General features: G+C 46.0%; 2 protein-coding genes and 1 pseudogene across 2 annotated transcripts; 2 read left to right on the plus strand and 1 right to left on the minus strand.

The window, feature by feature from the left end:
* Nucleotides 1-5938: 5938 nt before the first annotated feature.
* Nucleotides 5939-6714, plus strand: LOC125526849 (histone H2B.2). The gene has a single exon (XM_048691467.2). It carries the CDS (start codon nt 6035-6037, stop codon nt 6494-6496), a length of 462 nt encoding a protein of 153 aa, XP_048547424.1. The 5' UTR covers nt 5939-6034; the 3' UTR covers nt 6497-6714.
* Nucleotides 6715-8340: 1626 nt separating this feature from the next.
* Nucleotides 8341-9008, plus strand: LOC125526857 (histone H3.2). Its single transcript, XM_048691476.2, has one exon. It carries the CDS (start codon nt 8426-8428, stop codon nt 8834-8836), a length of 411 nt encoding a protein of 136 aa, XP_048547433.2. The 5' UTR covers nt 8341-8425; the 3' UTR covers nt 8837-9008.
* On the minus strand, nt 8877-12920 carry LOC125533066 (serine/threonine-protein kinase PBL27-like; annotated as a pseudogene).
* Between the last annotated feature and the right edge of the window lie 1079 nt (nt 12921-13999).

Below are 13999 nucleotides of genomic sequence, written 5' to 3' on the forward strand. Positions count from 1 at the left end.
ATCAACACCGGATGCACCGGCTCGTCGTCGATGCCGACGAGCTGTTTCATTGCGAGGTCAAGCGGGACCGCGGAAGGGCCGCACTGGTGCATGTGCTATGCGCTACTCGCTAGCGGCGTCAACTGGGAAGGGGCGGCTAGGGTTTGAACAGGGAGGAGGAGACACGGCTTGCGTGGATTTTTCGTTGCTTGCATGCGTGGGTATGACGGTTTTGCTGGTTCTTTTGCTGGATCACATGGGGGTGGGACCACGTAATTAAGAAGAACGAATCACGTTTGGGGTGGAACGTACGCAGGGAAAACCAACAGCGCACGGGAGGGAGGCTCGACGAAGTAAGACGGGAAACGGAACACTGCGTTTCTTTTAGGTATTATTAATATTATTACTACTACTATTATTAGAGAATTAGAGATTAGAGATTATTTGTTTCCTGAAAATCTATTATTTGTTTCCTAAAGCAAATTGCATTAATGAGAGAGATCCGTTGATTTGGCTAAGGTAGGAAAGAATCTATTATTTGTTTGCTAAAGCAAATTGCATTAATGGGAGAGATCCGTTGATTTGGCTAAGGTAGGAAAGAATCTATTATTTGTTTCCTAAAGAAAATTGCATTAATAAGAGAGACCCGTTGATTTGGCTAAGGTTGGAAAGAATCTATTATTTGTTTCCTAAAGCAAATTGCATTAATGGGAGAGATCCGTTGATTTGGCTAAGGTAGGAAAGAATCTATTACTTGTTTCCTAAAGCAAATTGCATTAATGAGAGAGATTCGTTGATTTGGCTAAGGTAGGAAAGTTAGATCCGTGATCCTTTGTCATTAGGAAAGTGTTGAAAATAAACCGTACCGGACTACCAACTCCTCCATTAGGTTTTTTTTCGCTGGTTAATTTTTGTAGGTTTTTCTTCGCTGGATTGTCTTGGGTGCGATCGAAGGTTAGGCCCTGGAGTGCGTGGGGCGGGTGGGGGCTTCGGTACACGGTTTTTTCGGTTCGTGACGGCTCGGTGTGAGGTGGGACGAGGTACCAAAAAAACCATGGGAGGTGGGACGAAAAAAACCCTGGAAGCGAGACTACCAACTGCTCCGTTAGAAGTAGAGATTAATTCTCAGGAAAGACGGGATGACTTGAGACAGAAAATTAAGGAAAGTAATTGTAACAGTATATGCATTCAAGAAACCAAACGAGAACTGTTTGACATCTCATGTCTAAGAAAATTCTCTCCATGGAGGTTCAACCAGATTGCTTATGATCCATCCATTGGCAGCTCTAGGGTATTGTCACTATATGAAATGGCAATCTATTTAATGGCATTATCGTCAGTCAGAACTACTATCAACTTACACTCAAGCTGGTATGTGTGTTATCTGGTAATATTTTCTACGTCACTAATGTATATGGACCTTGCCAGAATGATGAAGAGCAGATTTTATTAACTGGTTGAATAATGTGGACACTACAACTATGGACCATTGGATGATCCTTGGTGATTTCAACCTAATTAGAAGCCCCGCTGACAGGAGCAGGCTTGATGGTGATTCAAACAACATGCTACTTCTCAACAGTGCCATTCAAGCACTTGATCTTGTGGAGATCCCTCTAAAGAGGAAAAGTTACACATGGAGAGGTATGCAAGACAACCCATTGTTGGAAAAAAACTTGTTTAGATATTTACTTCTGTAAATTGGACTATTTCGCCCCCAAATACTATTGCTCTCCCAATGGCCAGAATTACATCATACCACATCCCTATGCATTGATTAGTTCCTTTGGTGATCTAGAAATGAAGAAGAAAGGATTCTCACCCTTTTCCCAAGAGGTGACCCTAAGTTATTGAACCCACGAGAGGACAGTGCCCTTTAAGCTAATGGCTCAAATAAGCTTTTGCTAGATAACTAAATTCCAGCTTTTGACTGGATCGTAAATCAAGCTGGCGCTAAAAACACTTATAGTGAAAATAGGCGTGGGTATGAGAACTTATGGTTACAACCATATATTTGTGTCGGGGTCATCCTGATCTTAATTTGTGCTCTGGAAGTCATCAATCAAGATGTGTTTGCTACTATCGAAGTGGGTGTGTGTCCAAATTACGTGTTGGCCGACACGCGTCCTGCATCAAGAGTCAGCTGTTCAGTCGAAGGCCCTATCCGTCTCGCAGGGTTGCCCCAGTAATTAAGATAGCAATAATCGGACAAAACCATTGGGTGTTTAATGACTATGCCACTTGAATCCCTAATGATAGGATCCGTGTTACCGTACTAAACCTTTCTGTCACCGGTGTTCAGAATAACACTTAACGGTTTCTCTGCCCTTAGCCTCTCCGTGACTCGCTCTCCATGATCCCGGGTACCTGCAGGGATGAAGAACGCGGACGAGACAAGAAACAACTATAAAACAATTGTATGCTACACATACGAGGACGTTAAGAGGTACTTCCATCGATCCCACCAACAAATACATCTGGTTACAAGGCCCTTGCCTCAACCCATGACCTTACCGAACTACTCACACATGGAGATCACATCACACGAAGAACTCACCGAAGAACACACCATGAAGATTGATTGATATTATGTCTTACAATGGATGTCGTGTGTGATACATGATTACAAGCATGGCTAGATGGTTGAGAACTATGGTGGCGGTGAAGGTTGTGGCTATGGAGATGGGAAATGGCGGCGGCTAGGGTTGATGGAGATGGCTACTATGAAGATGACGATTACTGGCTTGTTCTGCGATGCTCTGTTGCTCATTCGGCGTACGCCTTTTTATAAAGGTTGTTCAAGTGGATTAGGCACCTCGGCTGGCACGCCGTACGACCGCCCATACGAGCGGGCGCGGTGGTATGGGACACCATCTTCTACTCTGGCGCCTCTGTTGCTCCTCCCACTTGATCTCCCCTCTCCACTTTACTTATTTCCATGTATTGGCTCGATTTCGTCCATGATTAGCCCATTTCATGTGAAACAAAAAAAATATCAGATATTTGGAATCTTTTGCATTCATTAGTCATTCATGACAATTCCGGAGCGAATATCTCGGTTTAAATGAAATATTTTGGTTTAAACTCAGGTTAGAGGAGTGCAAGAATAACACTCATCATTGATACGTCTCCAACGTATCTATAATTTTTTATTGCTCCATGCTATTATATTATCTATTTTGGATGTTAATGAGCTTTATTTTACACTTTTATATCATTTTTGGGACTAACCTACTAATCGGAGGCCCAGCCCAAATTGTTGTTTTTTTTGCCTATTTTAGGGTTTCGAAGAAAAAGAATATCAAACGGAGTTCAAATGGAATGAAACCTTCGGGAACGTGATTTTCTCAACAAACGTGATCCAGGAGACTTGGAGTGGCCGTCAAGAAGCAAGGGAGGAAGGCACGAGGCAGGGGGCGCACCTACCCCCCCTGTGCGCGCCCTCCACCCTCGTGGGCCCTCTGTTGCTCCACCGACATACTTCTTCCTCCTATATATATCCACGTACCCCCCAAACATCCAGGAGCACCACGAAAACCTAATTCCACCGCCGCAACCTTCTGTACCCGAGAGATCCCATCTTGGGGCCTTTTCCGGAGCTCCGCCGGAGGGGGCATTGATCACGGAGGGCCTCTATATCAACTCCATGGCCTCTACGATGATGTGTGAGTAGTTTACTTCAGACCTATGGGTCCATAGTTATTAGCTAGATGGCTTCTTCTCTCTCTTTGGATCTCAATACAAAGTTCTCCTCGGTTCTCTTGGAGATCTATTCGATGTAATCTTCTTTTACGGTGTGTTTGTCGAGATCCGATGAATTGTGGGTTTATGATCCAGATTATCTATGAACAATATTTGCTTCTCCTCTGAATTCTTTTATGTATGATTGGTTTATCTTTGCAAGTCTCTTCGAATTATCAGTTTGGTTTGGCCTACTAGATTGATATTTCTTGCAATGGGAGAAGTGCTTAGCTTTGGGTTCAAACTTGCGGTGCTCGATCCCAGTGACAGAAAGGGAACCGACACGTATTGTATTGTTGCCATCGATGATAAAAAGATGAGGTTTGTATCATATTGCATGAGTTTATCCCTTTACATCATGTCATCTTCCTTAAAGCATTACTCTGTTCTTATGAACTTAATACTCTAGATGCATGCTGGATAGCGGTCGATGTGTGGAGTAATAGTAATAGATGCAGACAGGAGTCGGTCTACTTGTCTCGGACGTGATGCCTGTATACATGATCATACCTAGATATTCTCATAACTATGCTCAATTATATCAATTGCTCGACAGTAATTCGTTTACCCACCGTAATACTTATGCTCTTGAGAGAAGCCACTAGTGAAACCTATGCCCCCCGGGTCTATCTTCCATCATATTAATCTTTCAATACTTAGTTATTTCCTTTGCCGTTTATTTTACTTTGCATCTTTATCATAAAAATACCAAAAAATATTATCTTATCATATCTATCAGATCTCACTCTCGTAACTGACCGTGAAGGGCTTGACAACCCCTTTATCGCGTTGGCTGCGAGGTTCTTATTTGTTTGTGTAGGTGCGTGGGACTTGAGCGTGATCTCCTACTGGATTGATACCTTGGTTCTCAAAAACTGAGGGAAATATTTACGCTACTTTGCTGCATCATCATTTCCTCTTCAAGGGAAAACCAACGCAGTGCTCAAGAGGTAGCAATCATGCATATCAAGATTGGCAGTGATATCCCCAAAGCATCTATATTCATATTTGAAAATTATTGGATGGAATTTGATGGATTTCATGAAACTGTTAGGAGATGTTTGAACTTAAATTTCTCACTAAGCAACACAACTAGAGATGTGTCTGCGAGATTCAATTGTGTCATGTAGGGTTTAAAGAAGTGGAGCAAAAACGTATCCATACTCAACTCCATTGTAGAAGCTTGCAACTATGTATCAACTCTTATGGATGGTATTGAAGATCAGAGGCCCCTCACTCTGATTAAAAACAACTTCAAGAATATTCTCAAGAAACACATACTAAAACTGTTGGAAGCTAAAATAATATATTGGAAAAATAGATACAAAAGGAGAGATGTCATCTTTGGTGATGAAAATTCCGCGTGGGCTTTGCCCGACAACGGCGGTAGGAGTGATTGGGTCTGAAGGAGGTGTGGCGGCTAGGGTTCACCCCAAGCCTGCGAATTGCCTCGTGTTGCAACTCAGATGACACTCCTCACTAAAACGAGTATAACACATATGTATACCTAGCTCAAATAGATGTGATTTTGAATTCCGGTTAAAAGAATTTAAATGTATCCGCTCGGTTTTTTTCGGTAACCGCATTTCCCACCTCTTAGGCTTAGGATTCGGTAGCCAAAACCTTGGGTCGTAGTACTTCTCGTGTTGCTGTGTGGTTGAGCTCCGGAATGAAAGAAGCTGTAAGCCTGTGTATGTACGTCATTCGTCAACCCTAAGTACTACAATCTCCATTTTTTCGCAAAAGAAAAACCAAATAAACCTATCCTAAAAAGAATAAGAAAATCAAGCAAAGCTGGTTCCTGACCTTAAAAAAAAGGCTGCCCATCCTATTTCTACATTCCTCAAGAAACAAGTTGGCTTCACCCTTTTCTAGAAAAAAAGAAGAGAAAAATGCTTATCTCGCAAAAAAAAAGAGAAAACAATGCTCGTACATATACAGGTTTGGGGTAGGAAATAGTACAACAAAGCAAATATACTCGCAAAAAATAAAAGCAAATACATTTGCATCACATGCCGCCTTGTTCTACGATGCCTTGGATGTGCTTTGCGGTTCGAGAGCGGGACGATCGATACGAAATATACGGTCAAGATCTGTCCGGCGAGGCAAACAGAACGCGCATCCTATCGGTCCACGTCAGCGATCCTGGCGCCAACCCCTCCACCAATCAGCGCCCACCTCCCCCCCTCTATAAATCCCAGCACCCACCCTCCTCAATTCCCCACACCATCTCAGCCCCCACCTCCCCTGCCTCCCTCCAGCAAACTCACGCCCCCAACCACCGAAGCTCCCAACCCCACCCGCAGCGGCAGCCATGGCCCCCAAGGCAGACAAGAAGCCGGCGGCCGAGAACAAGGTCGAGAAGGCGGCGGAGAAGACCCCCGCGGGCAAGAAGCCCAAGGCCGAGAAGCGGTTGCCGGCGGGCAAGACGGCGTCCAAGGAGGCCGGCGGCGAGGCGAAGACCCGGGGCCGCAAGAAAGGCAGCAAGGCGAAGAAGGGCGTGGAGACGTACAAGATCTACATCTTCAAGGTGCTGAAGCAGGTGCACCCCGACATCGGCATCTCCTCCAAGGCCATGTCCATCATGAACTCCTTCATCAACGACATCTTCGAGAAGCTCGCCGGGGAGTCGGCCAAGCTCGCCCGCTACAACAAGAAGCCCACCATCACGTCCCGGGAGATCCAGACCTCCGTCCGCCTCGTCCTCCCCGGGGAGCTCGCCAAGCACGCCGTCTCCGAGGGCACCAAGGCCGTCACCAAGTTCACCTCCTCCTAGACTGACGACGCGCCGCTTGTTGTGACAGATGTGGCCGTCTGCTGTATCTGTAGTCGCTGTTGACTCTGCTTATCTCCATCTGCAAGTAGTGGTAGCTGTAGTGCGCGTGCTGGGTGATGATTGCCAACGCTTTGTTGGCTGGTTGGATGTAAGAACTGAACGTGTTGCTTTTGCAAACTGATGAAATCTATCTAGAAAATGTCGCAGTTGTGGTACTACATGATCTTACTAATGCTGTCTTTCCTGCTCTTATAAACCAAGCCTTTGCATTGCATCTGCAAAAGTAGTGGCATTGCTGGTTCAGAATGGCTGATTGCTTGCCGAATCTTGTTTTGCAAACTGAGATGGGATTTAGAGTGTTGCATTTCCGCTGCTAGTAATTACGATCAGTCCGACCTGATTTGTACCAGCCAGTAGCAAGTGCCTGTACTAATCTCCGCCACCTGTTTGTAGCAACACAAGTTCAGTTTTCAGATGAGATATCGCTTTCAGATTCTTCTGAAATTGAACGCATCTATGTTTGGCAAACTGATGATATGTGTATCTTTGTTGAACTCTGGTTATCTGCAAGTAGCAGTACTCTTCATGGATTGGAGTGGAAATTGCTGCATAGTGCTGCAACTTGTGCAAACTGATGATATGTGATTAAGAAATAATGATGCATTTCTGTTGCTGGTGATTTCTTCTGATGATAATCGCACTTGTGTGATTATCGTTAACGTTTGCCTTGCCCTGTCCTGTTCTTGGTTCGGTACCCCAATAGTATATCAGTCAGTTCTGCGCGCTACTCTGAAATTGCCAAACGTAAGTCGTTTTGCATTGCTTGTTGGATAAACAAGATGAGGTTCTAGAGCGATGCTTCTTTGCGTTTATTTTCTCGCTGTTTACTGAAGAAAACTTGCATGCCGTTTTGTGCACAAAAGATTGTGGCCGTAGGTTCAGACTTGGCAGCATCTGAAGATGGATTGGTAACTTTTTTGTGACCGGCCAGCGCCACGGTAGTATCATCTACAGTTCGGGGTTGTGATATCTTTGGCACATTTGTTTCTTCATTCAGGACCGAGGAGAGGAGTCAAGTGAGTGACTCATAGCTGAAGCGACAGTGGCATGGCCTCGGTGTATCAACTGATTCTAGTTTCTTTTTTGAACATAACTGAATATAGTTTTTGCATTCAGCTAATCCCTCGTGTCGTGTGATGCTAGTTTGCAAACGGTGCTGCAATACGTAGAAGCAATGCGTAGCACAATTAAAATGGGATGATAATATATTCTGAACGAGAAGAAAGACGCACAATTTATTCCTTCTTTCTCTTTTGATTCGAGGAACACTCGCCCACAAATCGTTCAAATTCGAATGCCAGAACAATTGTTTGTACTGTAATATTTCTATATTTTTTTTGCCGGGAAACTGTTTCTAGTTATCAGTAGGTTTTTTATTTGGGCACCCCGCAAAAAAAGTTTTTTTTTATTTGGGCGTGTTGGCGGCAAAGAGCGAACACGATCGCGCCCTTCTCCCAGGCCATTTCGTTTCGTCTCCGGCCTTCAGTGTGCACGCAAAATCAGTGGCGCGGGGCACGATCCGGATGACTCCTCTTCGACCAATAAGGGCACGCGAGCCACCTCGCCGCGGATCACCCCCTCGGACTCCTCTTCAACCAATCAGAGCGCGGGATCCCCCCTCCCACGGATCACTCCCCCGAACCCAGATCCGAGCCGTCCACGCACGACGCATCCAACGGTCCACGCCCCACCATCCCTCCCGAAAAACCAAAACCAACGCGCGGCTCCCCGCTCCAATCCCCCGCCCGCTCGGCGCTCCCCTCCTTCCCTATTTAACGCCGCCCATTCCCCTTCTTCCTCCTCACTCCAATCCCCCAACCCTCCCAGCGCTCCCCCTCCTCAACAACCACCCGGCGCATCTCCGACTCCATGGCCCGCACCAAGCAGACGGCGAGGAAGTCCACCGGCGGCAAGGCGCCGAGGAAGCAGCTGGCGACCAAGGCCGCCCGCAAGTCCGCCCCGGCCACCGGTGGCGTCAAGAAGCCGCACCGCTTCCGCCCCGGCACCGTCGCGCTCCGCGAGATCCGCAAGTACCAGAAGAGCACCGAGCTGCTCATCCGCAAGCTCCCCTTCCAGCGCCTGGTGAGGGAGATCGCCCAGGACTTCAAGGCCGACCTCCGCTTCCAGTCCTCCGCCGTCTCCGCCCTGCAGGAGGCCGCCGAGTCCTACCTGGTGGGGCTCTTCGAGGACACCAACCTCTGCGCCATCCACGCCAAGCGCGTCACCATCATGCCCAAGGACATCCAGCTCGCCCGCCGCATCCGTGGAGAGAGGGCCTAAGCTCTGTGCGTCGTCGTCTGTTAGTCGTCGTCTTAGCCAGATGTGTTCAGCGGTGAAATTGTGCGTGTTTGTAGTGTCTGTTCGTGCCATGGTGGATGTAGTGTTCCTGATCTGATGTCACCTCCTTGCTGTCATCAGTAACTGAAATGAAAATGTTTGTTATCTGTTCTAAGATCTGTGCCTTCTGATGCTTGTTTTTCATTGTTTATGAGCTTGTTGTTGAATGTGGTTCCTCAACTGGTACATTTGATTAACCCAACTTGTGAAATTTACTGTCAGTTATAGCTACCGTGCCGTAAATTCGCAATCACTAGTAATCTTTTTTTGGTTGCATCTGAATCTGAACGAATAACCTTGGCTCGTCCTTCAGTTCTGTGTATCCATCTGTTCTAATTTGTGTCTCTGTTTTTCCTGTTTCCAATTTTTAATTTCGACTCTTGCAACTGCTGGAAAATGACTCTTACTCTCAGATGTACCATGATCACAACTACGCCACTAAATATGATGCAGATAGACAAAAGATGTTTCTATTTTGCAGGTTCATATTTGTTTGTTCTATGATCGATGGATTTCCTCACCTGCAAATTCTGCAGTGTGATTGAGGTAGAAAGTGTAACTAAAGATGGCACAGGTGAAACTGCTAGATCAGAAAGAAATATAGATCTGTTGAGTAACTTTATGTTGGAAAGAGATCATTTGATGAAAAAGGAATGTAGAACAGTCTTTGACTTGTTCATAATGCTTCGCTGCAGAGGAAAAAGTATGCCAGATTTCTGGTTTAATGAACTGAAGAACCATGAAATCCTAGCTGAGGAGGTGAGACGCTGCATATTTTTGCAATAGAAATTCCTTCTCTGAACGGTCGGACATGTTTTTGCTCCACTTTTCTTAAGATCCATCTGCATATAATTTTTGTTTTGGCGTCTATTTTATCGTTTATTTACATGTACCCAGGTCCAGGAAAGACAGACAAGGAAACTCTTAGGAATTCAATTCAAGGTACAGAATTAGCATTGAAACTTCTGCGTGAGCATGACTTTATTTATCTCTCATTTCAGTATTGTAGTTGCAAAACGAAATGGCGCTGTATGTAGTAGTGCAGTTCTATGCTTTAAGGTTTTTTCTCTGTTCTAAATGTACCTTGTTGCTTGCCAGATTTGCCTATCTTGCCCGCCGCATCTGTTGCGAGACGGCCTAGTTTGAGTCGTGCCTGCGGGTGGATAGATGTGCTAGGTCGTCAGTTTGTGTCGAGCGGTGGAAATGCTCTGGTGCTGTAGTAAAAAGTTACCTTGTTCTTGCCGTGGTGGCGTGATCTTGATGGTAACATCCTTTTGTCATCAGCAAGTGAAAAATTGGATATGTGTGCTCATACATGATACATGTGCTTTTCAATCCATATTTTTTCCTTATGCGGCTATCTTCGAACGCAATATTTTGTAATTCAATAATTTAGTCTGTCGCCTCTGAACCAGAACGAACATCATGCTAATATGCTCGTCTTGTGTTCTGTGCATTGACGAGTTGCAGGCTTGCAGCATAGTAGACCTGTTTTTCCTTGCATCTGAGCCTGTCCTCGAATGTGACTCACCAAATGATTCCCAGTTCGGTGTAATATTTCCTGATGGTTTTTAGGTAAATCTCTCCGATTCTTATCAGCTTAAAATATCCCTTGGCAGCGTCAAATTTCATATTCAGTCATCCGTTTTGCTACCTCTGAACTTGAATGAACAGATGTTAAAACGCTCCTACAGTTATGTGTTACATAACAATAGCAGTATGCTTGATGTCCAGTATGCAGATTCTTTTGAAGGGCCTCCTGATAACCACATGTTTGTCCTGTCCGATGACTAGAAGTGATCCTAGCTGCCACCATGCCTCAGCCATGGGTGCATGCATGCCCACTGCAAGTGCTGTATGTTTTTTTTAAATAACAAGTGCTGTATATTTTTATTTTTTTGAAATAACAAGTGCAGTATGTTTGATCATGGGTCACTGACAATGTTGTTTCATGATTGTAATATCCTGATGGGTGCGGTTTTATCCTCTAGACTTGCTGTTGCAAGCACAAAGAAGAATAAAGCTATCTTGAGGGAGCTCCACTGCCAGCTGAAGGACAAGAATATGCAAGCAACTTCAGACTCCAATTTAACTTGTTTCCTTCTCTCTTAATTAGTCTGCCTCTTGGAATGTATGGAAGATACCGGGATGGATCAGTTCAGCTGAAACTTGCCGATCTTGCTTATGCCGCCCACACACCTTTCCACCTCTAGAACCAAGACAACCTCTGAATGCATATTAATACAGGCCAGGCACTTGTTATTCTTATTCCAAAACAAGCAACAGTCACATATCACAGCAAGCAAGGAACTAATATAACTTGATGATGACCGATGCATCTGGAGATGTCGGGCGCATGATCATTTCTCTACTAGCTAGGTTAACTAGGTGCCGCAGGGTGTGATGATTCGGGTGGATCGACATCATAGGCGAGGCGAGACAGAGCTGTGACGACGGTGCCGATGGGCGATCTCATGGCCGGCTGTTGGTGGACGCACATGGAAGCAACTGTGAGGGCCTCCTCCAAATCCATGGACGGGTACCGGCCCTGCAGCGCCGGGTCTGCCATCCTTCGCAATTGGCTCCTGTCCTTCATCAATCGTGTGGCCTGATCCAGCAGCAAACATGACATCATTCACTCTGTAGATTACAAATAATATGTGAACGGTAATGGACTTACCCATGCGATAAGGTTCCGATCCTCGTCGGCGGGCTCAATGGGCCTCCGCCCTGTGATCATCTCCAGCAGCAGTCCGCCGAAGCTGTACACGTTCGACTCCTTGGTCACCTTCCCGGTAACGTATGTCTCGGGGGCAATGGTAGTGCTTCCCCAGAAATCAGTACACCAGCCTTTGTTATCCTCTGCAAGCAACCGTCCAAGGTCTGCCAGTCCATGCTGGGACATCTTTGGGTGGTAGCCATCTCCGAGCAGGATGTCCAAGCTACCCATGGATTTGCGGTACACCACACCTTTGTGGTGCAGATACTCTAAACCTTTGGCCACACGGGCAGCTATGTTCATCCTTGTGTTCCAGTCCAACGGTGCTTTGCCTGCTGGAGACCGGTCTGGTGAGGGGAGCACAAGATCGATCCGGTGGTTAATTAACACAAACTCAAGCGATCGAATCATGAGCGGAATTTACAGGGTTTGGCATGATCCAAACAAAAATTTACCACGGGGGTGGAGGTGATCTTCGAGAGAACCCAATGGCACGTGCTCGTGAACCAAGATTCTGTATTGGCCGTCCGCGCAGAAGCCAATGAGGTTGACGACATTCGGGTGGCGCAGCGCGCTCAGCGTCAGGACATGGGCGAGAAACTCGCTGTTGAGTTGCTCCGCGGCATGCTGCAGGTTAATACTCCTACTAACGATCTACAAACGAATACGTATGACATGCCGGTACATATGGAACTGAGGAAAAAAGGATTAGTCTGCCACCCAGGACTGTCACCACCTGGTTGATGCTCTTGAGGTAGCCTTTGTAGAGACCCGCCTCCGGACCAACGACGCGGGAGTCGTCTCCGAAGTTCCTGGTCGCCGCCGCCAGCTCGTCCAAGGCGAAGGCCGCGAGCTCGTCCCAGGCGAAGGTTCCTGCCGCAGCGGCTCGGCGCGGTTCGGCCCGGGGAGGCGGTGGGACTTCCTTCTTCCTTGGGCCCAGGCAGAGGAAGCAGCTGGCTCGGCTGAAACCACCCATTATTCAGCCCTTCGCCGGCGGCGAGGTTGGTGTCGGTTTCTGCTTGGACTGAGGAAGTTTGAAGCGTGGGAGTGCCTCTCTCTCAGCTGACACACCGCGCACACCGCGCACACCGCATGCATTGCTGGTTGGTTGCGGCCTTAAGTAGCACGGCGTAGCTTGTCGAAAATGGAAACCTCAACCTCCAAGAAACTGTACGTACATGCGGGATGTGGAGGACGCCTGTCGCAGGGTCACCAGAGTACTCGGTGCCTGCTCCTGCCGCTGCCGTAGCGACACCGACAGACATGAAGAGAGAGGCCGGTGTGCCGGTTCCGGTCAGCGACGTGTAAGTTGTCTTAGCGGCATCGAACATTTAGCCATGCTTAGTGTCTAGCTAGGTCTGCTCGTCTGTAATTTCTTTTAGCTGTCTTTGATTTCTGTTTCCTCTGCTTCGCCGTCTTCTCTTTTTCTTTCACCTCTATCGCTCATTTTTTGGGTGCATTTGCAGTGGATGCTTTTTTTTTGCCTTGTGGCCGTAGAAAAAGCTCAACTCCAAATCGATCATATTCTGCTCCTCTCTCCTTTTTTCTCCAAATAAAGCGAGTACAAAAGCTTGGTCATATTCAGTGTAGGTGTCGTTGAGAATGTCATTTTCATTAGTGTTGTCGGTAATTTGGGTAATTTTTCTGAAGTTGCCTTCATGTATAGTTAACTGTCTTAGTTCTTCCAAATTGTCGAGTTGGAGGAGCACACGATTACAGTTCTCAATGAGTAAACTCAATTTGGAGATCGATTTGTTCCAACTCTTTTAGTGCATACCTGAGGCGTTTTAACTTAGCAGGCAGAGATGTGGCACTTGTTGTAGCTTTAATGAGGGCAAACCAAGACTGCTAAATTACCTCGAGAAAACCCGGATGCTGAAAATTTTCTGAGGTAATTCAGCAGTCTTGGTTTGCACTCATTAAAGCTACAACAAGTGCCAAAAACTTCCGGATGCTTTAATGAGGGCAAACCAAAAACTTCCGAATCTGAAAATTTTGCATCTCAGAATTCCAGTCTGAATCGAAAGGGCACACAGAACATGGTCTGAGATGGGACAAGACAAAGGATCTATCTATCTATCTATCTATCTATCTATACCTATACTAATTATAGACTCCCTAAAAATTACCATGTTAATTAGATTTTATGGGCTGTTAATCTGATGGGACCGAATTATTACGGTCTAGATCGACTCATATAACTCTCGGCTGAAATTTTGGTCAATTGTGAAAAAAAACCAGGGCCCACAATTGTTCATTTGTTGTAACAATAGAATCCAATTAAGACACAATTCTACTACCAATCCACCATTTCTTCTCCTCTAATTAAAGCAATCTCTTTCTTTTTTAGAAAACTCATCTACTCTAGCTCCTTCCGTAAAAACAAA

Source organism: Triticum urartu, chromosome 1A, assembly GCF_056163025.1.
Source record: "Triticum urartu cultivar PI428250 chromosome 1A, HENAU_Tu73, whole genome shotgun sequence".
NCBI classification, from domain to species: domain Eukaryota; kingdom Viridiplantae; phylum Streptophyta; class Magnoliopsida; order Poales; family Poaceae; genus Triticum; species Triticum urartu.

What these genes read in the sequence shown, in the direction of transcription:
- LOC125526849 (XM_048691467.2), top strand. Translation starts at nt 6,035, where the DNA reads ATGGCCCCCAAGGCAGACAAGAAGCCGGCGGCCGAGAACAAGGTCGAG.
- LOC125526857 (XM_048691476.2), top strand. Translation starts at nt 8,426, where the DNA reads ATGGCCCGCACCAAGCAGACGGCGAGGAAGTCCACCGGCGGCAAGGCG.